General features: G+C 31.4%; 1 protein-coding gene across 3 annotated transcripts in view; it reads left to right on the forward strand.

The window, feature by feature from the left end:
- The window catches only part of CPT2 (Carnitine palmitoyltransferase 2), a 96,861-nt gene that overhangs the window by 51,624 nt on the left and 17,553 nt on the right, over nucleotides 1-27,684 (forward strand). For all 3 annotated transcript variants that reach the window (XM_075363057.1, XM_075363076.1, XM_075363066.1), the window contains exons 7-11: nucleotides 3,668-3,932; nucleotides 8,781-8,974; nucleotides 10,941-11,224; nucleotides 19,168-19,279; nucleotides 24,300-24,489. In XM_075363057.1, the coding sequence (XP_075219172.1) occupies nucleotides 3,668-3,932; nucleotides 8,781-8,974; nucleotides 10,941-11,224; nucleotides 19,168-19,279; nucleotides 24,300-24,489 (1,045 nt within the window). The remainder of the gene's footprint in view (nucleotides 1-3,667; nucleotides 3,933-8,780; nucleotides 8,975-10,940; nucleotides 11,225-19,167; nucleotides 19,280-24,299; nucleotides 24,490-27,684) is intronic.

Consider the following 27,684-nt stretch of genomic DNA (forward strand, 5'->3'; position numbering starts at 1 on the left):
TCAGTCTGCTCAAACTTCTTCTAGCCTGTTTATATTTGACAATGTATCTTCCTTTCCACCAGGGTATCTAATAATTCAGGTTATTTAGAGGACACACCACCACAAATATTCCATGTGGCAATATTGTGTACATCCATTATACCAAATTTCTTATTCGTTTTATGTTTCCAGTTATTATTGCCTTTATAATTTATTATTATTTTTTAATTTATAATTATTTAGCAGATTCAGACATAGTCTTTACATTTAATTTTCTAACTATTATTATGTGTGATGATCCAAACTTCATACTGGCTGAATAGGAACCTCTTGATGTCTGTATCTGATCAACAGGGTCATATTCTCTGATCTAATGTATTTTATCAGCTACTAATTCTGTTGTTGATCTATTTGTTTCAGTGTTAATTCATCCCCTTCTGGAGATCCAATTATGGGAATAGAAATTTCAGAACATTTTAAATTGAACAAGTCATACATATATGTTACTGGAGAAACTTTCAAGATCCTTAATGTAGTGGTTTCTCATTGCCATCTACATCCTAATGGTGTTCAACCAGGTACATGCCTAATCCGCCTTTGGGGGCAATTTCTTACCCCTAGAACAATAGATCCCTAACCTTTTATCTGCTCATCTACCCTCCAAAGAAGTTGTTGTCACTGCTGGGGGAGCTTTTTCCTGAAAGCCATTTGGCTGCCTGTGTGGCAATAGGCATTGGAATCACCAACTTACTGTATATAATGAAAATAATAACAAAAATAATTAAAATAGATTTGGATCACATTTGTAATTTAATAAATATAAAAAATTAATAAGAATAGGTAATTAAAAATAAATTTAAATTAAATCCTTGAAAATTCTTTAGAGAAGTAGTGTTTATAAGTGATGTTAAAAAATTCTAAAGAAACAAGGACCGCATGTTAAATTACAAATTATGTTCAAAAAAATACCTGACCTTTAGGTGATAAAACAAATTATCTTACATTTTGGTTTAATTCTTATCTGTTTTAAGTGATTTCTTTACAATTAAATATTTAGCCAATTTTATTCCCAGTTGTAAATAATTTTCTAGAAGACCTGTTTCTTCATACACTATGTTATAAAGGTTTTTCATAGTGCTCTCTGTTTTAAATTACACATCTTTAAGTGGCAGTTTTATCTAATGAAATAACCTGAAATCACAGCTCATATATGGAATGTAATAAGGTTTGGTAAACTTAAGGAAGTTTTAACTAATGATAGAAAATCATATGTTTAAGAAGTCCTGAAAAATATCACCAAGACAAGGAGGAACTTTTTCATAGTAACAGTTATTAATTGCTTCTCTTACCTTCTCAAGTATATTCATGATGTACAGTCCACATTGATAAAAAAGAATATCAAATGGAGTATCAGATTGTTGAATACCTTTACTGATGTTTAAATATTTTTTAAACAGGATGTACCATTCCTTTATTTGTGTAAACCTCATAGCTTTAATGTCAAGTGTTTTTTGCAGCTTACATATATTTTTAGCAAAGCCTGATGTGCAAAGCATTGTTCAGCATTTTTTCTCATCATACATAAAAAAAAATATTGTGAAGGATGTAATATAATTAATAACAAATACTGTGGTGCAGTGATCAACTGCCCCAACAAGGCTATAAAAATATGATGCATGTTGCATCAAGCTTAACTGCACTACTCTAATAAGTAGTGTACTTATTCAATAAGCTACTTTTTTTCCAGCTGCTTTTTTTCTAGTTATAAAAGGTTGGATACATTTTAAATGGGCCTTGGAAATTAATGAATTTGATTTGAGTGTTTACAGCATTTAAGAATTTTAAATTTTCTGATTAAGGTATAAATTCTCTTTTCTATATCCTATGAGTGACATCGGGTGCATGCTAGTTAAAAAAAATTTGGAACTTTAAAAATATAATTTAGTATAGTCACTGTCTTGTTTAGAGAATCCCTCCGTTAGAAGTAATATGATTTTCTTCTTCCTCTTCTTGTTTAATAAAAATTAATTTATTTGTTCTTTTGAAAGATGTGTTAATATAATTTAGTAAAGATCAATTGTATTATTATGGGGGATTTTTGTTCCCGTTTTTTGATAATTTTTTAAAATCCTACTTTAATAACATTTTGTTTACTGCAATGAGACACATTTATATGCAAAGAGATGAATTTTTTCCCATATTGTCACTGGCGATGAAAACATGGATTTTGTACATCAATACTGAGATGAAACAACAATCCATGCAGTGGCGTCACTCTGGTTCACCTAAACTGAAAAAATTCAAACAAGCTCAGTCTCGAATGAAAATAATGACTGACAGCTCTATTCTGGGACCAAAAAATGCTTTTGATTGCTTTTCATTGATTATCGCATCACAAATCTGTTGTGTAACACTTTCTAAACTGTATTGTGCCATTTGGAACTGACAACTGGGAATGCTAAGATCAGAAATTGTTCTTCATGATAATGTATGCCTACACACAGCTGCATGCACAACAGAAGCAGTTGGAAAACTTGTGTGGGAAATTTTTGATCATTACAGTCCTGATCTTGTGCACAGTGACTACCGTCTCATCCTACACCTCAAAAACTGACTCGCGTCTTCAATGATTTGAGGGAAGTGCAGAGTTGAAAATCACCGTTCAAAAGTGGCTACAATCCCAGCTGGCAGAATTTTATACAGTAGTTTTTTTTTATAAAGCCTGTTTCAAGATATCATAAGTGTTTGGAATGAAGTGGTGATTATATAGAAAAATAAAGTAAATACGGAAGTTTATGAAACCTTAATAAATTTTTTATTTTTTCAACTGTTCTTATTTTGTTACCGTTCGTCCCTTACTTTTGAACTGTACCTTGTAGAAACTACTTTTTAACTGTGGGAATTTTCTTTCCAATTTACTACTAATAGTTTTATTGGTATACATCAAGTTAATGTTCAGCAATGTTTTATACGAGTTTTTTAATTCCTTATCTATTAAATATTAATAAATAAAATAAGGTAACTAGCAGCATATTGTAAACATTGTACTTTGCTAAATGTAAAAAGTGAAACAATGAACAAAATTAAATAGTGTATAGATCATCAGTGTTATTAAAAACACATCTATAATTTTCCTTAACAAAGGAATTTAGATGACCATGGATTCTTTAATTTTAAATGTTCTGTTTAAGCTGAAAAGGTATTAACTTAATTGAATGAGATTTATTTTACAAAATTGTGATGTGGCAGATTGTCCCTTGCTCAGATTCTGACTTTTATCTGTGTTACGTTTGTATCACTACACACTAGTATCTTAAATTAAATTTTTATAACTTATAAAATGTTTAGTTTCTTATAATTATATTTACTTACAAATGATGTAATAGATGACAACCATCAGACTAATTAAAGGTTTGTAGTTAAAGAATATGTAGTGTACAGTTGTTTCATCCACACTGTTATTTTTGTTATTAGTGTATTTTCAGGAATTTGAAGAAAATATTGTACATGAAAGGCTTCCATACTCCATCAATATTGTTTACTGATTTCTAAAGGGAGGTTCATTTTGTATATTATCTAGAATTACACGAAGAGCTAGCAGCATTGTATTGTACAGTGTAATTATTCTTGAATAGATGGAATATTTTATGAATTGATCTTGTGATTCTGACATATCCAATTTTTTCAGGAAACATAGTGAGTCCAAGTGTTATAGAAAGTTCTATTAGTTACATATTAAAACAAGAGGATAAAGCAGAATTTCCTCTGGGTATACTTACTACTATGAACAGAGACAGTTGGGCTAAACTAAGAGCTCAGTTGGAGTCTACTAATAATCAGCAAGAATTAAACATTATCGATACCAGCTTATTTAACCTCTGTTTAGATGACAGTCATCTGTTAGATGAAATAGCTTTTGTGCGCCAGTATTTACATTCTGATGGAATAAACAGGTTAGTTGTCATTTGTATTAACAAAACTTTCTGGCCTTAGATTGGTTTCATAAGCTGTGCCAGTTCATTTTTTCAAGTGTTAATTGAAGTTTTAATTTTTTTAATTGATCTTATGTTATGTGTACTACTGTTTTGAATTAAAAACGTATTTTGCTATAAATATATAATTAATCAAATACTGACTCAAAGTTTTATTGCAATAATTAATTACATTTAAAAATTTTAGCTATGAAAATTGTAAGATCCTGCTATGTTATAAGTTTATGTCCATTGATTTTTTTTTGTGTGTATTTAGTAATGATTACATGCAAAATAATTTATTGATTATATTAACTATAAATTTATCATGAAAAAGTTATAAATTGTGCTTGTTTTTGGTTATGTTACAATTAAGTAGATTAAAAATATATACATCATACTTACACCCAAATTAGGTTAAATATATCACTTTTATGACAGTCAGTTATGCAAAAGAAATTCTGAACAGTGTTGAAGAAATTGGTTTGAAGATAGACCTGACTACTTAATAAACAAACATTAATATTCTATATTAATTTTTACCTTTTTTTTATCTGAGAAAAAATGATTTTGCTAAAAAGATTTTTACAAAATACAAAGTTAAAGTTATATTAATAAAGAACTTGGACTGTAGTTGGATTAATAAGAACTAATGTGAGAGGTATATGGAACAAGGTAAAGCATAATGATGTGCGTTATAGACATAGGGAAAGCTTACGACTGTGTTAAGTAGGAAATACTAATGGTATGAATGGGAAATACTGAGTCGAATAGTAAACTAATGGAAATTAACAACCCAAAGAGTGAGTAGATTGGAAAGATAGAAGATTAATTAATAAATTACACTTGAATCAGAAAAATTAAAATAAAACGTGCTGAAATTTAACAGTTTAACCTAGGAGGGGAGTAAGACAAGGCTGCTGCTTATCAACTATTTTATTTAATATGTATGTTAAAGATAGTGGTGAAAAATTTTATAGAAGGTGAAGGAATTTTGAGGAGGAATGAAAATAAATTCTACAAGGTTTGTAGATAACATGGTGGTATTAGGAGAGGAAGCAAAGAATATTCAACAAATGATTTCAAAATTAGAAGCTTTTTGACAGAATTTAGCAAAACTGTTGAAGTTAAGAAAACAGAAGTAATGAGGATAGTATATAGTAAGCTAATCGATATCTACACAAGTAAATCTATATTGGGACTAACTATAATGTGAACAAAAATTGAAAAAATAAAATCAAAATAAAAATATATTAAGGACAAGCGTTATTGGACAGCATTATGTATTGTAACAAGACCAGTATATTGGACCTGAATAACGAATTCCTGCCAAAGAAGAAAATATGAGAAAATATTTATGAAAAGAATCCAGAAGGATATTAAAAAGGGATTCTTTTCTTAGGCTAACAGGTCTGCTTAATAATCGTTCTTTGTAATACTGTCAATGGCTTACCTCCAACAGCTGTTTGATGAGAAGGTTACCAGACCAGAGTAGGAATTTATGGGGAAATGTAAGGGCACAGATAATAATTCTCATGCTTCAACAGTTAAGAGATGTTGCAATTCCAGTGTATATAAGACTACTCGGACCAGGAGGAAAGTCAATAAGAAGCGAGATTAAGTATGTAGTGCTGCAGGGTGTGTTTGATGCAATTGAAGTGACATCACAAGTATTCCAGTGAGGACAGGGATGAATACAGGAAGTTGTTCAGCGAGTTATTGGTATTTTGACAGTGACAGTATTAAATTCATTCATTAATTGTTAGGGTAGTTTTTTTGTAAACAGGAAAGGTATTTGCAGTGAATGGAATTATATGAACCTTAAACTCATCTAATCTTATCTTGTTATTAATACAATGGTAGTTGTTAAAGGTGTTAATGTTAATGGTCATTATGTTTTAGTCAATTGGACTTAATTCTGGTTTTTATGATTTAACTACCTTTAAATAAATCCTGACCTTATTTGAAATTCTATTTTGTATGTAATTTATTATTATTATTTTTGTTATTGTTATTATTATTAATTTGTTTTATATTCTATATTCTTTAACTAATAAATTATTTTTATATAAACATTTGTATTTGTTAAGTCTCTCAATATCCTGATCACGATGTGAACATGTGACACTGATGTCAGAAGTGGGATGTTGAGAGCACTGCAGAGTTGTTCTAACAGTAGTTTATATTTGTTTATGCTTTATGTTAGTTTAAGGTTTATATTGGTCAAATTTTATTTTTATTTTGATTAGGTGGGTGTGATTAGTTACAGTTTGATTTATTTTGATATTTGATGTATTGTTAAATTGTCAATAGCAGTTAGCTTTGTAAGTAATTGATAAGGCTTTTTTATTTATTTAATGCTTGTAATAGTAATTTAGTAATAGTAAGATGGCCCCTACTAACAAGGACATTATTGCTTTGTTAACTCGGATGAGTGAGAGTATAAAAGAAAGGAATATGAATGAAAATGTTAGTACACTACAGGAAAATATGAGTGAAATAAAAGAAAGCATGCATGAAAATATGAGTAATATGAACCAAAAAATAGATGATCGGATATCTGATATTGAGGGTAAACTACATAGGTAAACTACATTCTGAACTTTGAGATGAAACAGAGAGTGTTAAGTTTGACTTTAGTAAGTTGGAAGATAGGTTAGCTAAGGGTGAACAGTTAGTTCACCCATAATAACTTAGAAACTAGTAAATAGTGTTATAGATGTTAGCAATAAGAACATCACATATTCAACGGAAGTAGCCCGTAGTGCCAGGGAATCTTGTGCTCACAGTTCACAGGACCAAGGATCAGGAGCATCGATGGAACATCCTACTGCGGTGAAGCCACCCAAATTCTACGGTAGGTAACAACTTGTGAACAACACAAATTTTGTACAGGTGTATCTTTAAATAATTGCACAATGCCATTTGGGCAATACCAATGGAGAGACCAGACTGGTTAGATAGGTGTCACACAGAGTTCTTGGCACTAACAGAATATGCAGCTTGGCTGTTGATCAACTTTTCTGCTGTTAGCACTTTCGGTCGACCACTTTTGGCTGCATCAGCCACATTCCCTGTCTCTTGGAACTTGTACAGCTGCTTGATGGAGGACTTGTTTGGTGCATCCACACCATACTTTTCTGTGAAGGCATTCTGGGTCTGGGTATAACTGGCACATCTAATGTATTGGGAGATAATGAGTATTCTCTGCTGCAATGTGTACCCATTTTCCTCAATTAAACCTGCAACAAAAGAAGGAGAATTCTTCCATAAGTTTGTGTCACTTTTTGAACCCATATATTTCTGTTGCCAAGAGATACTTTTTCAGTTTCTGGATCATGTGACTTTGGGCTCTCTGTTATTTATTTTTATAATTTATATAATTTTAATAACTGTGAGCAAAGTCAAGTAGAATAATTATACTTTTTTAATATTTACATGGGGTTACTAAAAAAAATTAGAGTTATTTATTTAATTTTTTTAATATAAGATAACACCTTGGAAACATATATCCTCTTTAAAATAATGTCCATTAGTTGATGTGTAGTTGCCCTAAAGGTTTTTCCACCATTTTAAATATTTTTTATATTCTTCTGAACTAATGTTGTTAAGTGTCTGCAGCGATTTTTTTTCTTAATCTCTTCTATGTCCTGAAAATGCTGTCCCTAGGTTTTTTTTCGTTTGTTGGAATAAGAAAAAGTTGCAGGGAGCTAGCTCAGGCAATTAAGGGGGTGAGAAACTGTTGTTGTGCTGTTTTTTTGTCAATAACTGGTTGATTTTCAATGCTGTGTGGGCATGTGCGTTGTCATGAGAAGGAGCCAGACCTGCAATTGTCACAATTCAGGTTGTTTTTTTCGTACTGTCTCACTTAAATCGCTTCAGCACTTTGAAGATAGTAATATTGGTTCATTGTGTTGTCCTGAGGAACAAATTCAATATGAACGACTTCTTTGACATCAAAAACAAAACTATCATGAACTCACATTTGATTTAACTTGCCTTGCTTTTTTGATCTGGGTGATGAAGCTGTCTTCCAGTAGCTGGACTACTGTTTTGTTTCAAGGTCATAGGTGTAACACCAAGATTCATCCTCTATTATGACAACAAAAAATCAGGGTCATTTGTGCCTGTTTTTTCAATTCTTGGCACACTGTCAGGTGATTCTCCTTCTGGTTGTCGGAAAGCAGTTGTTGAACAAACTTTACCATGACATGTCTCATGTTTAAATCTTCAGTTAGGATTCTTTGCCATGAACTTCAGGATTTCCTCCAGTTCATTGATTGTTCTACGACAATCAAACATGATAGCATCACACACTTTTTGAACATTTTCATCTGTTTTGGATGTTGAGGGGTGACTCAAACAGGTTTCATCCTCATGTGATATTTGAACACTTATGAACCGGGTAAACCATTGTAAATTCTTGGTATAAGCTTCCCAAAGCATTGAAACTGTTTATGTCACTGTTTTCTTAAGCAGGAAACGGTAAATTTGTTGTTGAATTTGAGTTGATCCTTAAAGTTTGCCATCACAGAATCATTGAGATCGTTGGGAGAGGCTTAAGAAGACATTCACACTGGTTACTGTGATAGTTTCTCATGAATGTTACATGGCCAGTTGAGTAGAGGGAGTGTCTAGTAAACATACCTAGTGGGCGAGGGCTACACTGCCAACCCACTTGCCTACACATAATAATTCTCGTTTCTTTTGGGTACCCCTCCCCCAGTACAGTTCATGGATGCAGTTTATTGCAGATTTGAATGATATTCTTTACAATATTAAATATGGTATTGTATGAGCACTGAGTGATAAAAATATTTTATTTTCTAGGTGGTTTGATAAATCATTCTCATTAATAGTTGGGAAGAACTCTGCAGGCATAAACTTTGAACATTCATGGGGGGATGGAGTTGCAATTTTAAGGTATTTTCAAGATATTCACAGGGACAGCACATCAAAACCATTTGTCCATCCAAACAGTAATTCTACCAGTGATCAAGCATCAACTCTTGTCAAAAAATTAGGTCAGGGACTGTATTTATATAATAATTCTATTTTAATCTATGAGCCTGTATACAAAGAAACCATATTTTTTTAAGCTTTTAAATGGTGCTATCTAGTTTATGCTGTGTAAACACAATTTTAGTGGATGGAAAAATCATCACTGCATAGCAAAGTTGCCATCATGTTTTGGTGATAGTTTTTTTTTTGTGAGACATAGGTTAATAAATATTTTGTTTAATGCAAATAATGTTTTATCTCACTTTCTTACTTATTCATTTGTGAATGGACACAAGTAAAAGAAGTAGGGATAGTTGTAATGAGAGAGTAACCACAGTATGAAGTCAGTGTGCTTCGAATTGTGCGTGAATTTAAAACACTCAAACTATTAATAGAAAAATGCACTATAATAGAAATGCACTTTAATAGAGAAATGCACTATTGTGCATTAATAGAAAAATAAGTTTTCGTGTGTATTTTGCATTTCATTACAGTCCATTGTTACATATATTATATTTTAAATTAATCAGTTGAAATAACTTAATGTTAATTTGTAACTGCATTTAACTCAGACTTTCTAAAGCTAGAGAAATGAAATAAAACTTATTATTTCAAAATAAAATATTTGCTAATTTTTTTTTCATATATAGACATATATTTATTTTATTACTAGCAGACCCGGCAATGCTTTGCTATTGCTAGCTTTGAGTGGTGTGTGTATATATATATATATATATATTAAATGAACACAATTGAAAATTTGATAAAACATTAAAAAAATGAACATTACGGAACATCACAAAATCTAACCTTTCACTTTATCTCTTTTTCCCCTTTGTCCCTTTTTTCTTTTTCCTTCTTCACTTTTCCTGTATTTCCCTTTTCCCCTTTTCCCCTTTTACCTATTTCCCTTCACTTTTCCCCTATTTACCTTTTTCCCTAGTTCCCTTTACTGATTTTTTCCTTTTTCCGGAATGTAAATCGATCCAGCAGTTTTTAGTTTATAGCGGACATACATATGAACATTACCTTTTATATATATATAGAAGAAGAAAGTCTGTTTGTATATTTGTTTGTTTTGTAAATATTTAGACACTGGCGTCACCTAGCAGTTATAGATTTTTGCAAAAATTTGTCTTTTCACATAACTAATGTATATTCTGAATATGAGCCAAATCGGCCCATAAATACAATTTTTCCAAATATCTCAACCCCAGTGCCATCTAGCGGGTCCATTTTTTCCAGAGGCATTTCTTTCCGTGTAAGTAACATATATTCTGAATATGAGTTGACCCGGCAATGCTTCGCCATTGCTAGATTTGAGTATATGTAGATTAAATGAACACAAATGAAATTTTGATAAAACATTATAAAAACTGAACATTATGGAACTTCACAAAATTTAACCTTTCCCTTTTCCCTTCTTCCCTTTCTCCCTATTTCTCTTTTACATTTTTCGCAAAAAATATTTTCACGTAATTAATATATATTCTGATTGCGAGTCAAATCGAACCGTAAATGCAATCTTCCCAAATATCTCAACTCCAGCGCCATCTAGCAGGTCCAATTTTTGCAGAGCTATTTCTTTTCACATAAGTAACATATATTTTGAATATGAGCCAAATCGGACCATAAATACAATTTTCTAAAGTATCTTGACCCCAGCGCCACCTAGCGGATCCAGACTAATCCAGAAACCTTCGTGGACAACTACTTCGCGGGCGCACAACAACTCACCAAAGTTTATCGCTATTGGATGAATGGTTTAGGAAGGCATAAGAGACATACAGACAGACAAACATTCATTTTTATATATATAGATTAACTTGCTTATAGATTAAGTTAAAAATTAAATTATACAATGGTTAAAATCAGCAGTTTACTTATAATTGTGTTTTATGTGGCTATGCGATGCTTGAAATGTTGTATAAATGACTTTTTGAATAATATGAGTGAGAATTATTTTTGTATTACTCTACTGTTTTGCAGATTTTAAATTAAATGATGAATTGAAAACAGCTATTAGTAACCGTGTAAAGGAGTACAAAAATTATTGTCAGTCAATTGACATCAATATTTATGAATTTAAATCGTTTGGACGTAACTTGTGTAAGGTTCACCAGATTAGCCCAGACAGTCTCATGCAACTTGCATTCCAAGTTGCTTATGATCGTCTTCATGATAAACAAGTTGCTACTTATGAATCTTGCAGTACTGCTGCATTTAAGCATGGGCGAACAGAAACTATGCGTCCTTGTACTATTGAAACAAAGGTACAGTAACATTTAAAATCATTTTATATTCATATTTTAATGCTACAATCCAAGGTACTTTTGCTGGATTGGTTAATCACACATTCAATTATTCATTGATTATATTCACTGGAATGTGCTTTAATATCTTTGACATCTGTAATATCAAAACATTGTAATGAAAGAAAAACTTACTTCAATTTCATCTCTTATATAGACATTTTTTTTTTTAATTTTAGTGGTAGATATGGAATACAGTGTTGGGTGAAACAAGATGTTTGCACAGGGAAAAGCACTGTGTATTCATTCAGTGTTCTTATGTTATGCATTATTATTGTTTTACTGTCAAATATGTTACTATTTTTAAACATAATGTAATATTTTGTATACAATATTACTTATAAGAAACAACTATGTTTTTCTTACTTTTCTGCATGCTAGAATTTCTGTTTTTGTTAAATGGAAATTAATTATCTTCTATAATTAGAAGATTCAGAGAAGTATGAGTTGGGCATATTTTTATAATACTTTCTCATTATGACCAATGCAAAACAAAGATCATTGATAGCAGGAGCTCTCATTCTTGATCTTAAGCCTTCTACAGCGGGCTGCTGAACACTTACGATTTTATCCTTCTATACTTTTTTCACTGAAATTACAAGGTTGCTTCATAATAAATCTGTCAGCATTTCTTTGCTTGCTTCGTAATTGATCTTAAATATGATGATCATTTTGAAAGTAATACTTGTTCATGCATCCTTATTGCACAGATCTGTTTCTGCTCAGCTAATCTCAGTCATAGTCTGCTTTATGCAAGTTATTGTATTCTTTACACTTGTTTCTGTGCATCTTTAAAATAATAAGACTGTACCTTATGAAGCCACAGAAAATGTAGATGTTTATTGTAAAACATTAAAAAAAAATTGTGGTGGGCCATTCAAAATTTTAGGAGGTGGCCTATTGTGATGTTTATTTCCTCCATGACAATGCCTGGCAATTTATTCACTGAGAAAACAAAACGATTTCTCATAAAATTTAAGCAGGAAATTTTTTATCATTCAGCCCATTCTAGGCTCTGACCTGCTCGCTAGTGACTAACATCTGTTTACCGAACTAGAAAATGAAAAATGAACTGGCAGTGGAGGAATATGACTTGAAAATACAAAAACTCATTAGGCGCGTTGTGATTAGTTCGTAAATATACACTGGCTATGTAGAAACATAGCTTAAGAATTTTTGTCATTTTTATTTTTTATCATAAAATAAAAACGACAAAATGACAATGGGGGTACTACTGTTCCAACAACCTTCATATCAGTGGTTCACTTATTATGCCATTTGTTTCCATGATAAATCCATTATTCTAATGACTTATAGAAACAAATTATTTTCAGAGTCTGATCATATTGCTATAACTTTTTTTTTGGCAGATCATGTTCATTCATTATCCCTCTAAAAATAATATCTCATGACTTACTCTCCTTTTAAATGAGACTAATATTAATATATCTGAGTAAAATAAATTAAATATGTCATATAATTTATGTGGTATTTATTTGCAAGTATATTAAGGAAACTTTTTCATGTCATAAACCGTCATTAAGATCCAAAACCAGAATCCAGGTTAATAATAAAATATTTACTTATAATTTACAGGCTTGGCTTACATCAAGACAGCACTTTGTATATAGACTTTGTAGATATTTTTTTATTTATTTCTGGGTCAAAACTTCATCCTGTAACTATTTACAAAAATAATCTTAAACCCTTCTGAACATTTTCCTTCAGTTTGTGTCTCTATTTAATAGTGTTTTTCATAGAAGGACTTTTACTGTTTTTGGACAAAATTTCAAAAAAATTATGTTATATTTTATTGTTGATTCTTGTGAAATAAATTTTGATGTTAGTAAAGATATATTTCATTCCTCATACATCTTTAGCAAAACTGTGAAAAAAGTATTAATGCTGAAAAAGTTTAGTCTAGCAGTTAAAAAAAATTATAAAACTTCCCTTTTTCTGGAAAGAACCTGAAATTGAAACTTAAATTTTCTAGATAACAAAACCTCTGAGTTTACTAATTATTGAACCGAAGAAAGAAGTGGGAATCTAATTTTCTAAACAAATTTTTTTTTTTAAAGAATTTGGAGTTAATGGAAAATTGGAATTGAAGGATTTGGAGCTTGGAAAATTGGCAGTAGTGCATCAAGGGAAAGCATCTTTTAGCATCTCTTAGGGATTTAACCCATGCTGGAAAGAAACAATACATCACAAGATGTCACATTGTAACTTTAAGATCAAACAGGTGATTAACATAAACATAAAGGAAAGTAATGTCACAAATAGCTATTTTAAGTATCACCTAATTTGAAACAAGTGCTGTAAAGTTAAGATTATATAAACTTCAATTCATTAGCATTCTTTAATTGTTATTTAACTTATATTTATTTACATAACTGAATACTTCGTTGTATTAAAAATTTTTGTCTGGTCATAATTCGTACAAAAAAATTTAAAACAGCAGAAAATATTTCCTTAAACATCTTTTAGTTTTCAAACTGGAGTATATAAAAATTGTTATTAAAATTCATTTTAGTTTTAGACCAATTAAGATGTGCACATCTTCTTTAATGTATAAAAATTTAGCAGTCAGAGTTGACTTAAATTTGACTTCAAAAGTTGACTTTGATCCAAATACTTGTACATATTTTTATTTTGTCATTAGTATGATGAAAAATGTATAAATTTTTGCTTTATCTTGATTATAATAAGCAGCAAATTGAAAGAATCTGATTGGAACAACCGCTAATTAGTAAATGAAATTGTGATTTATTTAATTAAATTTTTTCATAATGGTCATCCAACTAATAAAAATAACCTGAGAGAATAGCTGGCAGTGTCCATTGCAATACTCTATGTTAGCTAAAAACCTTGGTCTACCTACTTTAATAAATTTGTTTGTACTTTTCTCTCTATCCTACACTACATTTATTTTTTTCTATTGTTGACCGATTTAACATTTTATTTCTTAATACACATGTTTATTAATAATTCTAGTTGTGGTGTTACTGAAATTAGTCTTTACGAATTATTATTGCCATTCAGAGACTTTTTGTTTGTTATTAATTTAGAAAATTCAGAAGATGATTTGAATTGAGGCCAAAAATATATTTTATTTTTTAAAATAGAAAAACATAATTTAAATTAGCAAAGGTGATGCTTAATATTTCCCTAATACTCTGCATTTATTGCAGTGTTGAGAAACAATCAGAAAAAAACTAATTTACTGCAATTAGACTCATTTTTGTTAAATCATCTAAGATATTGTTTTTATTTAGAGAAGATCTTGTTGGGTAAAGTTAACAAAAACACACAGCTAGTATTTGCCAAAAGAAATTGGACTTTATTGAAAATAAAACAAATGAACTTATGTTAGAATCATAACCTTAAAACATAAAAAGAAATTATGAAAACATAACTTAATGATACTTAACATATCAGCTGAATCAACATATGAACAATGATGTTAAATGCAAAAATACATGAATATACATTTTTTAAATACACAATGTAACAAAGCCTGAAAACAAGAGAACATAAAACACCTTATTTTCAAATTAGATACTTAAAACATAACATCAATAGAAAGTGGAACTGGAAAACAGTTGCACTACTAACATATACTGTAATATGAAAATTAGCAATGAACAGATGTCATTAGTGTAGAAAAAATAAATTACAATAATTTCAGTATAAAAGGCGTTAATTACAATATAATCACATTAAAATAAGTAATAATATAAATAGAGTTTATTTTGATAAATAAGCATTCTTGAAAATATAAAAATTACAAAGTCCTAAAACATACCTGCACATCAGGAGTAATTTGCTTTAGGTTAATTTACGAGAAGTATTATGAATACAGTGCATGAGTAGCAAAGAATTAATCTCGGCGATTAACAAGTTACAAAAATAAATTATAGAGTTAATTACAATAACAAATCGTAATAATTAAACATGTAAAATTGGTAAGCCACCTATCATGATTGCACTTAAGTGAATAAATGTTTTTTTTAACTAAACTTGAAATCGAAAGGCATAAGGTATGATGAACTGAATGTTCCACAAATTTTAATGATAAAATAACTGTTTAACGTAATAAATAATGAAAATTGAACTTGCCTGTAGCACACAAATAATATCAAGATACGAACTCATGAATGAAGGTAAATGAATACATACAGTAATCCTGGGCATAGTCCGCACTGGTGTATCAGGAATACAGAGGTAAGACATGGTTTAGTGGTAGAATAATACGTAGCATCTCAGATATCTAGCAACGAGTTTGGAGATTCTGCATTGATGAAAATAAACCGCAGCTCGAGAAGATTCTACGCCGATAGAATTGGCAGCTTGTAGTGATTTGAAACACTTTCCACAGAGACGTAATGTAGAATTTGAAGAATAACTTAATGAAGAAACGAGGCAAAACAAAACATTGAGATCGGTGAAATTACGAGACACTGCTGAGTAAAAGCTGGAGAATATTTCGACAGAGAAATACAGCAACGTTTATGCGGGTATGAATGCGATGAAAATATTATCACAAAGTTTGAGAGAGAATGGCCATAGGCGACTGTACAGGAGGAATGTTGGATCTACTCTGCCGAAAAGATGGTGTGAAAGAAAAGAGGGGGAAACCAGATCCAGGTAGTGGACAGGAGAGAGTGTGTGTAAAAAACAAGAGATGTGTGCATGTATTAGTACGGGAACGAATGAATAACGGGTGTGTGAAAAGGGTAGCCAAAAATAATTCGAGAAATTAATACATGCGGTCACTAAGGATGACGGGAGCAGACAGTCTGGCTGGTGCCAGAAGTGTCGAACACGAGAACAAATAATCAAACAGGTACAAATGACAAGCCCAAAAATACGAAACATAGTAAAATTTAACATGCCTGTAACAAACAACAGGACCCAACCCTAGCTTTGAATTCATTGAAAATAACGGAACTTTACGCATGGCGTAAACAGATTTTGTTAACCTGTACACTTTACAATATAATTATTTAAATTTATTCTCATTATGACATAAAATGTAAATAACACTGCTAAAATAAAAGTGGCATAGTCTGATTTTACTTCTCACAAAATATGTGTGAAAATTCTACTTCAATGATAGTGAATTACTGTTTTTTCCATTATTTACTTGTGAACATTATGAATTATATGAAAATTTACTGAAACAGAGAACATAAATAATTATGGGAACGATTGTTTGCTTTCATTTATGGGTAGTAAGTGTGATGAACACTGAAAATCTTGAGGATGTTGGGATAATATGTTAAATAGCACTAATTTATTGTAAAAGACAAAAAACTCCACTTTGAACTAAGAATGCTTAGGATTATGTGAAAATAAAGAATCTGAGTTACAGTAAACATCTAGGCCAAAAAAAAATTAAGTTGTCATTAATTTTAATCAAAACATAAAAATTACTACGTACATTTGAATTAAGTTCCTTTCAAAAAATATTTTTAAGAATTCAGTAAAAATGTCTTCATTCATGTTTATGTTACTACTATCATCAGGCTTAGCTCGTTGCGTTCTTATGTCATCAGTGGTTCGATGTTTCTGTAACCATCCATTTCTGGATGTTTGGATCATTAAGCTTAATGAATATCAGGGTCAAAACATGTGGAGTGGACAGTGTAGATATAGTGGGTATTGTTACTATTATTATTATGTTCATGTGGTTGAAATCATATTTGCACTTTGCTGAACTTCAGTTCAGTTCAGTTGGACTTATCATCTTACCCTTATTGACATCCTTACCAATCTGTTGTTTTTGACTTGAAAGAGCTCACTACCATGTTATTCCTAATATAAACCAATTTTGTTCAGTTGCAGGTCTAGCTCATTAACACATTAGGCTACTTCCTGTTGGTTTTTAGGTGATTTGCTATAAAGAGTGTATAATTTATCCATAACGATTTGAAAGTGATTAACAGCCTCCACATCAACTGAATCACTCACAGTTAATTCTATCCTTTGGTTCATGCAGTCCCAAAGAACAATGTAAGGATATTTTTGATCCAACTTTTCTGCAATGCCAGATTTCTTTTCCAACATGATACTGAGGCCATCAGTGGCAAATGCAATCAAATTCTCTTTAGATAGTCATCATTAAACTCATGTTTATTCAAACAGTTTTATAGGGCCTGAAAAACAATATCAGCAGTAGATATGGCAATTCAGTCTGGTCTAAAAATAAAAAGTTGGTGGATGCTCTTTGCACAGTTTATATAAATAATCAAAGCTTCTGGGCTTGCAGATTTGTCAAATATGACTGAAAGTTTACCTGAAATATTCAAAACCTGTTGGGTGATTCTTTTTTCCATTTCATCTAAAACGTGATTAACAATTTTTGTTTTCGCTAAATCAAGAGTTAATCCAATACTGATGTCCACCCCATTTAACTTTTGGAGCGCAAGATGATCAAAAAAAGGCCTATCGTTTTTTGTCAGGTAGTATATGACCTAAATATTTTTATAGTAAACATCTTTTTCAAGATGAGACGTGTTCATTTTGCCACAAGCGTTTTCAGTTATTTTTCCGATTTTACCTTAGCAGATATGGCTTCTGCTTTTGTGTGACCTGTCGGCTTTTTGTGCAGCAAAATCTTTTTCCTCAAAGAAATGAGCTGAGTAGGCGTTGTTGACACATTGAAAGTGACTCTGAATGATGACCATTCTTTTGAAATGTTTTAAATGTACCAAGGTGAGAAACTTTCTTGCATAGTGTGCAGCCCAATTTACCATTTTGGCAATCTAACCAAGGAAATGCATCCTTCTTGCGATTCCAATTTTTCTAGTCCATATAGAGGATCATGGCCATTTTGAAGTATTGTGGTCTAAATACATCACCATCACTGATTATACATAAAAATAAAGAAGTGACTTTACTTACAGTGGCAGTTCACATTCATCATCTGAAAGTAGATTGGTCTTTCTTGTTATGCCTTCATTTTTAGGTTAATTAAAGAACGACATTAGTGTTTTTTGATTTTCTTACATGGTTTCATGGTGAGGCAGTTAGTACTTTAATAGAATTAAAAACTTGTGAATACGAAACAGTAAATAAGAAGTAAGACACATTTAGCAATTGCAAATTGCACTCACGCTGAAAACTAATAATTTGACTCAACGGCATCTTGCACTCCAGAAGTCGGCAGACACACACAACTGACAAGGTGGCTGCTGGAAGGGGAAAGAGAAAGCGGACAACGGGTTGCGTGCACAGACAGAATTAACTTTAGTAGACATGATGGTGTTCAATCTCAGACTCGTCATATCCATATCCTACAGGTTTGTTTAAAGGCTAGTTGTTACTTTCCAGCACTTACAATTCTGAAAGAAGTTAATTGTACTCTACTTGATGAGGGGTGGAGCCTGCAAATATAATTGATGAGTGATTACTACATCTTGTAGTTAAATGTCTTGTTTTAAGGTTGTTTATTATACTTTATAGCAATTGCTGATTGTTAATAATGTAAATTCTAGCATTTTTTATATGTATGGCACAAAAGTTACCTTATATTACTGCTATCTTGGCTTCGAGGCATAATGGCATTTCCATCTCACTGCACTACTGGTAATAAGATTAAAATTTTAGGAAATAATTCTAAGTACAGTCTCTTGATGCAGCTTTTTGTACCCTACTTGATCTTATCTAAAACTAATTTTAATAAATAATCAAGTTCATGGAATTTCTTTACAAAAAATAGGATCTAAATATCTCTTGTGCTATCTTCTGTGCAATATTCCTCTGTAAGCAATATCTTCTGTGTATATTCCTCTGCATATTTGAATAGCACATCAATGTCTAAAAAAAGTCCAAAAAGATATCAATATCACTAAAAATTCAATCAGTTGGTAACTCATATTTTGTTTTTTTTTAAATTTCAGGAATTTTGTAAGGCTTTGAGATCAAAACAGCGCCCCACTAACTCACAGTTAAAAGATATGATTATTAAATGTTCCAAGGTTCATTCTCAGTTAATAAAAGAAGCTGCAATGGGTAATTTGATATATACAGTAGCATGCAAATTAATATGAACACAAGGAATTTTGTTTATTTCTGTATTGTGGCTGCAGTGCTTGACCACATCTTTTCTTTATTTTGTCTGTGTAATGTAAGATTATTGTTCTTTGGTTATTTAGCAATTTTCAGTTATAAACAGTGTTTTGTGAAAGTTATTTCATTTTTATTACAAAATATTATTTCCGTATTTTTTGTTTGATGTGCCTTAAATATATAACGGACAAATATATAACGGACTTAAAAAAAACATTGGGAAAATTGTTTCTTTTCTGAACATACCAGTATGACACAATGACAGATAGCTTCTGAATATGGTGTTGGACTACGGTCAGGGAATGCTATTTTAAAACAATTTAAAGAAACCGGTTCCTTTTCATCTCAAAGGAAAGGCAAACGTGGTCGTAAAAGAAAAACTTTTCCAACACAGGATTGGTTATCAGTGAGAAAAAATAAACTTGATTCTAAATTATCTGCTGTGGATTTAAATTGAGAATTAGCAGCCAGTTTTCCATTTGTCACAGATTTACCTGTGACAAATGTTAGACACTGACTTCTTGCAGCTGGGTGGAAAGCTCGGCCAGCTAAAAGCAGCTTTTAACAACACCAGTGTTCCAAAAAAAAGCTCTTGTTGGCGAAAGCACATGCTTACTGGATCAAAGAATATTGGTAAAATGTAATGTTTACTGACAAGTCATACTTTTATATTCAGTAGCAAAGGGTGTTTCATAAATTAGAAAAGCATTAGATGAAAATACATCACTGGTTCATATCCCACAATCAGTTAAACATCCCAGAAAAAAATATTTTAGGATTGTTTGGCTCTTGTTCTTTATTTCTACTAGATGTGTTGAAGAATGATGGGTGTATCAAAATTCTGAACGGAGAACAAAATGTTAAAGTGCTTCTTTGGTCAGGCAATTCTCCAGACTTAAACCCAGTTGAAAATATTTGGGCAATAGTAAAAAAAAACTCAAAAATTAATTGTACATACAAATTACCTCATTAAAGCAATAATATAATTATGGTTTAATGGTGAAGAAATCAAAAAAAATTGAAGTATACTTGTTGAATCTATACAAAGTTGTGTACGTGAAGTGATTATTGATAAAGGAGGACATATTAATTAGTAGATATTCACAAATTAGAATGGTATGATTTTTTCTAAATAAAGCTACTTTTTGTTACACAACATTGTGTTCAGATTAATTTGCACATTACTGTATAAATATATATATATATTTTTTTAATCTAAGATGTTGGAAATTCTTTTATTGCTAAAAAATCTTCTTTTTCAGAAATGTTACAGTATGCTTTTTCCATTATCAACAGAATTTGCAGTTCCCTTCTTGTTTGTATTGTTAACTTAATAACTAACAGATGTAAATAAAGTCCTTTATTTTTACTTCTGTTTCCATCCTTCGTTTTCCTTACTTGCTTTACATATACTACTAATACCAAAATACTAAAGTGCTGATTCCCCTGACTAACCGCAGGGGATTCAGCACTTCATATATTTCATTTCTTATATATGCTAAAGTATAGATTAGACTTGTGTAAAAGTTAAAACGTAAATCTAACTAACTGTTCACATTTTTTGGGGAAAATTATGAAAAATCTGGTTTGTTGAAATCCCAAGGGATTTCTTGTTTTCTACTAAAAAAGCTACCAGAAACTGAAGAAATTTTGTGTGTACATTCCTTGTTTACAAAACAGAATTCATAAATATGGAATACCGTTTGCAATTTTGAATTTTATCTGTGCATGGGTAAATGCATGATTATAACATTATTCAGGTTAGTGATCAAAAAGTCTAAATATTTAGCATAAGTAATTTCAGTACAAATTCTCTGAATGATGTACATTGTGGGTCTCAGACAATGTTTCTCCTTGTGAACATGAGCAAAATATAGTTTCTATTTCTATTTTAACAGTTGTACCAAAATTGAATATATGTTATAAAACCTGAAAATTACACAATCAAAAAATAAAAAAGGGTTTCGCATTTTTTTATTTCAATAAAGTCTTTTTATAAATTTATAAATTAACAAATCCCTTGACATATTAGTTAAATTACAGTTTATCTCTTAGAAACAACGCACAAAATGTATTTATAAAAAGGCTGAGTTTTTTAGTAATGAGAACAATTTTACAATGCAATTTATAAGTTTGTTGAATATGATATGGAAAACTTTTTGGTTCTTAAAGTAAATGATAATAAAGAAAATTGTAAATTTATTTTCTGTGAAAAATGTTTACTTTCCCATCTAACACTGTAGCTGTAGAAGAAAAAAGTATTGTAATTCTTCCAGTTTGGACATGTGCATTTTTCCTGGATCTTGACGTCTTGACACCTAAGGAATCCAAGAAACCAGATGGAAATTTTCCAGATGTGCGTGTATGTGTGTTCGGTGTCTCACACCTTATATCCTTATATCTCCAGAACTACTGTATCGATTTTGACCAAACTTGAGTCAGATTACTTCCGTATATGGGGCATTGATACCATTAAATTTTCAACTTAAAAGGTCAAGGGGGTGAGGCTGTAGAGCAAGGTCATCCTCAGTATCTCGAGATTTTGCCTAATTAAGATCTTATTATTGTTAGGCACATTTGTTAAAAAATATTTGCAAAAAAATTTTTTTCAAAATCACACCCCACCCCAGAAAATGCTCTAAACTAGTGGCTAAGTGGGTATACTGTGTCAATAGTACCCCTTGTCACCACAAGGAGCACCAGTGTAGCACTGACGTACAGCTGTATAAAAAATTATATTTAAAAGAATTATAATTGTTTTAAATTAAGTTTTATGTTTATAAGCTGTGCATCAGAAAAAAAGCCGTATGATGGGAAAGTCCTACAACTGTTCAGCTTTTTCAAAACAAACTATTCCTTAATTAGAATGGAAGTAATTACATAGATTGTGAAAGTATTCATTAGTGATGGTGCAGTTTGATGTGCTATAATTTCACCTATTTAATTCTAAATTTTTTGTTAACAAAAGTTTGGATTGCAATGTTCACGTTTTTGTTTATTGGGGATTATATATTTGTATAAGATCTAACTTTATTGGTAGTGATTCATAAATTACTAAATGTCTTTGATACTTAATTACCTGATGACTTAGTATGATAAATAGTTACTGGTAAAATAAATATTCATTGTCTATTATTTGAATTAATATTATGTGGGATGGAGTTTGAGGATCAATAACTCTGAAATGATTTGTCAGATTTTTATGTGTCATACATCAGCCTTTGTTAAATTTGATATTTAACACAATTATAAAGAAATCTTTTCCATAAATGAGATATTTTTCGTAGGACTCAATTTTAAAGCAAAAATTCAGACCTTACTTTGGTTGATATTTATGTGGCAAATTCTGCAACTGAATTTCTTGAATATTTAAAGAATTTTTTGTGAAAGTTTTTTAAAGATTGTCAAATTTCAAATATCTCCTTTCATAGTTTTCAAGTTTTTGCGTATTTTTTATGAAGTCCTGCTAATTTTGTAACTATAAGTCGTACAAACATGCAATACTGGTTAACTGTTTTCAAAGAGTAGTTATTATTAAACTGCTCATTGTAAGTTTATCTGAATATTTTATTTGTTACACTGAATTAATAATGAATCGATTAAACTGTGTTGCATGTTTGTAGGAGTTGTAGTTAGAGAGTTAGAAACTTAAAAATTTTTTAAATTGATTACTATAAAAGACAGATATTTGAAATTTGACAATTTGTTTAAAAAACTTTAAAAATTTTAAGGAATTCTTCGAAGAATTCTAATAACAATCAACCAAAATAGGGACTGAGTTTTTGCTCTAAAATTGGTCCCTTTCTTAAATTCAATAAAAAATCTCATTTAACTAATACATTTTTAAGGGTAACCACTAATTGTAAAATTGAATGAGCAAAATAATAGCTGGTAAATCATACATAAAAATCTGACTCCATTTTGGAGTTACTGGTCTTTAAACTCAGTTGCTTATAATATTTTTCAGATAGTAATCCACTAATTGTTTATGACTCTATTGTATGTTACTTTATGTCTGTAAAATATTACAACAAAATAAACTGTTTGCAGCTCTTATAAATAAATGTAATTTTTTGGATTGAATAAGAATGAATTTTTTTCTCTGTGTGTAGTCACCATCAATAATTAACACCTAAGTACTAGTTATAATACATAATTAGTTTATTAATTTTACAATCACATTTGTCCAAATTGAACAATTAGTAAGTCTTTCTAGAAGTTGATATTTGTGAGAAGGGTTTTATGGTAGTCCAAACTTCTTGTTATAATGCAATTCAAATATTCATTCCTCCTCACTCGTAGCAATTAAATGAAAAATTCATGCTAATTTTTTTTTTTTTGTGTAACTTTTCTAGGAAACCACAGCACAAATTTTCAGTATATAAGCTTAACAATGAAGTGCTGCCTACTCTTTTGAATTTCATCACTGACTTTTGTTTTGTTCATCAGCTACACAATAGGGATATTATAACTGTCTTTACAGTGAATGTTTTTTTTTCTTACATTACTGTTTACGTACTGCTTTATTATTTTACATTTCTTAATGTTATGTCCATATACTTTCATATGAATTTCTATTAAGCTAACTCTTCAGATTTGCAGACTGAATAACAGTAGTCATTCACCTGTTTACAACTGATTTTTACTGAATTATCTTTGTATTTATATTGCCTCGTGTGCATGTGCCTATGTGTGTGTGTGTGTGTGTGTGTGTGTGTGTGTGTGTGTGTGTGTGTGTGTGTGTGTGTGTGTGTGTGTGTGTGTGTGTGTGTGTGTGTGTGTGTGTGTGTGTGTGTGTGTGTGTGTGTGTGTGTGTGTGTGTGTGTGTGTGTGTGTGTGTGTGTGTGTGTGTGTGTGTGTGTGTGTGTGTGTGTGTGTGTGTGTGTGTGTGTGTGTGTTTTATTTTGTATAGAAGTTAGTATTTTAAGTGAGTAAAATAAAAATGAATTGCTTTTGTTTTTAGGTCAGGGTTTTGATAGACATATGTTTGCGTTACGACTTCTAGCAGAAAAAAGTGGCTTATCTTTAGATGTTTTCAAGGATCCAGCCTACAGTAATATTAATAAAAATATTCTTTCTACTTCTACTTTGACTTCAGATCTTGTGTATTTGGGAGGCTTTGGCCCAGTTGTTCAGAATGGTTTTGGAGTTGGGTAAGTTATGTGTTTATTATTTCAATTACATTTTATGCAACACTTTCTATGTGTTACAAAGAAGAGGATATAGTAAATACAAAAACCGGCAATGAGTTGCATAACTTTCCGGCTACACTGGTCAAGTTATTCAAATGATTTTTGAAAAAAATTTTCTATTTTGCAGGCTCTTATATTCCCTCTCTGAATCATGAGACATTGCCGATGGTGAGGAGGCTTGAGTGCTCCGTGATACAGAGTTGCTGGACCAAATGTGCTACCACATCAGAGAGGTATCTGTTGATAGCCAGACTAAGGAATGATTCCTGAAAGAGAGCAGCAGCTCTTTCAGTAGTTGTTAAGGGCGTAGGTGAGAAGGACTTAAACGGCCAAATCAACATCAATCAATCTTCTGAGTACTGTGCAGCTGCAAGCAATGGAAAACTACAGCTGCTTTTCCCCAAGAAAATGTATCTCTCTGCATTTTCATGTTACAAAGATGGAGGTGCCTTCCTTGGTAAAATATTCCAGAGTTAACTAGTTCTCCGTTCAGATCTCAAGATGGGGACTACTAAGGAAAAAGGTGACTACGAGTCACCAAAAAATAAAAAAATAACATTCTACGAGTCGGAGCGTGGAATATTAGAAGTCTAAAAAAGGTTGGTAGGTTAGAAAATTCAAAGAGGGAAATGGATAGATTAAATGTAGATGTAGGAATGTAGGAATTAGCAAGGTTTGGTGGGAAGAGGAAAACAACTTTTGGTGAGGTGATTTTAAAATAATTAACTCAGCTTCATTTACTCAGGCAGGAGTAGGTTTCATAATGAACAAGAAGATAAGGAAGAGAGTAGGGTATTTCAAAATGCATAGCAATAGAATCATTGTAATAAGGATAAAATCAAAACCTAAGCCGACAATGACTGTTAGCATTTATATGCCTATAAGTCCTCTTGATGATGATGGTGATGAGGTAGAGTGTGTATACGAAGAAACTGACAAAGCAGTTAAACACATAAAAGGGGATGAAAATTTAATAATAGTTGTAGATTGGAATGCAAGCGTTGGAAAAGGCAAGAAAGGAAATATTGTGGGTGAATATGGGCTGGCCAAAAGAAATTAAAGAGGGAACTAACTTATAGAGTTTTGCACGAAGTATAATTTAGAAATTGCCAACACCCAGTTTAAAAATCATAATCATAAGAATATAGACTTGGAAAAAGCCAGGTGATACTACAAGGTATCAGAAAGATTATATCACGGTTAAGCAAAGATTTAGAAATCAACTCATCGACTGCAAAGCTTACCCTGGAGCAGACATTGATAGCGACCATAATCTAATGATAATGAAATGTAGATTAGGGTTAAAAAACCTGAAGAAAAGGTATCAGATGAATTGATGGAATTTAGAGAAGCTTGAGGAAGAGGAGGTAAAGAAGATTTTTGAGGTGGATATCGCAAGAGGTCTGAGTAAAAAAGACAAGTTAAAAAATTTAGAAGAAGAATGGAAGAATGTTAAAAAGTAAATTCTTAAATCAGCAGAAGTGAATTTAGGTGGAACAAAGAGAACTGGTAGAAAATCTTAAAAATATAAGAATGCTAGTGTTGAGGAAAGTAAAAAGAACTATCGACAGTTAAGAAGTACTAGTACAGTTAAGAAGTAGCAAAAGATGAGTGGATTAAAGAAAAGTGTTCAGAAGTGGAAAGAGAAATGATCATTGGTAAAATAGACGGAGCATGCAGGAAAGTTAAGGAAAGTTTTGTGGTACATAAATTAAAATTAGTGTGTTAAACAAAGATGCTACACCAATTTATAATACGAAAGGAAAGGTCGATAGATGGGTGGAATATATTGAAGAGTTATACGGAGGAAATGAGTTAGAAAATGGTGTTATAGAGGAAGAAGAGGAAGTCTAAGAGGATGAAAGGGGAGAAACAATACTGAGATCTAAATTTAAGAGAGCATTGAAAGATTTGAATGGCAGAAAAACCCCTGGAATTGATGGAATACCTGCAGAATTACTGCGCAGTGCAGGTGAGGAAGCGATAGGTAGATTATACAAACTGGTGTGTAATATTTAAGAAAAAGGGGAAGTTCCGTCAGACTTCAAAAAGAGTATTATAATCATGATACCAAAGAAAGCAGGAGAACATAAATGTGAAGAATACAGAACAATTAGCTTAACTAATCATGCATAAAAATTCTTAACTAGAATTCTGTACAGAATTGAGAGGAGAGTTGAAGAAGTGATAGAAGACCAATGTGGTTTCAGGAAAAGTATAGGGACAAGGGAAGCAAGTTTAGCACTCAGATTAATAGTAGAAGGAAGATTAAATAAAAACAAACCAACATACTTAGCATTTATAGACCGAGAAAAGGCATTCAGTTACGTAGACTGGAATAAAATGTTCAGCATTTAAAAAAAAATTAAGATTCAAGTACAGAGATAGAAGAACAATTGCTAACATTTACAGGAACCAAACAGCAACAGTAATAATTGAAGAACATAAGAAAGAAGCTGTAATAAAAAAGGGAGTCCAACAAGGATGGAAGGTATAATTAAAAGAAGACCAGGAAATAATTTTAATGATGCCCTGCAATGCAGTACACAAGAGCTGAAGGAACAGATCACCCTCAGACAAATCTGAGCCTACTGGCTGAACACCATGGTGTTCAGCCAGTATGGTGTGTCCTGCATTGCAGGCCATGGCCTGCAATGCAGGACACACCATACCCTTTGCACTCCTGTGCAGGACACAGGAGTGCAAAGGGTTAAATTGCAACATTCAGTGCAGCAGTTTTTATATTGAAGCTTTTCTAACAGGATTTTCATGTTGACTCTTTTATGTTAGTTGCATAAGCTAATGGCAAGGAAATTTGTCGCCACTGCGCAGTGGGCCTTGAAACTAGTTTTCAAAGAATCAATGAACAGTCTCCATTCTGTAGAGTTGTTATGTTCATGATGAAGTGTATTCATGATAGCACTAATATTGTTGCAGTACAATAAACTATTTTCTTCAGAACATAAATTTTGAAACAATTCTTGATGATTATGAAAGAATACAGTTTAATGTCAGTAAGGAGAAGATTCCAATCTTTCAGCCTTGATCCCAAAAGCTCTCAGCCTGTTTCTCCAACAAGTTCAGATCTTGAACTGAGTCATTTAATTTACTTTGAATTTTCAGATGAGGTTCACGGGAAAAAGATTGGGCTTCAAA

The sequence above is a fragment of the Lycorma delicatula genome, chromosome 1 (genome assembly GCF_047948215.1).
Source record: "Lycorma delicatula isolate Av1 chromosome 1, ASM4794821v1, whole genome shotgun sequence".
Lineage (NCBI taxonomy): Eukaryota > Metazoa > Arthropoda > Insecta > Hemiptera > Fulgoridae > Lycorma > Lycorma delicatula.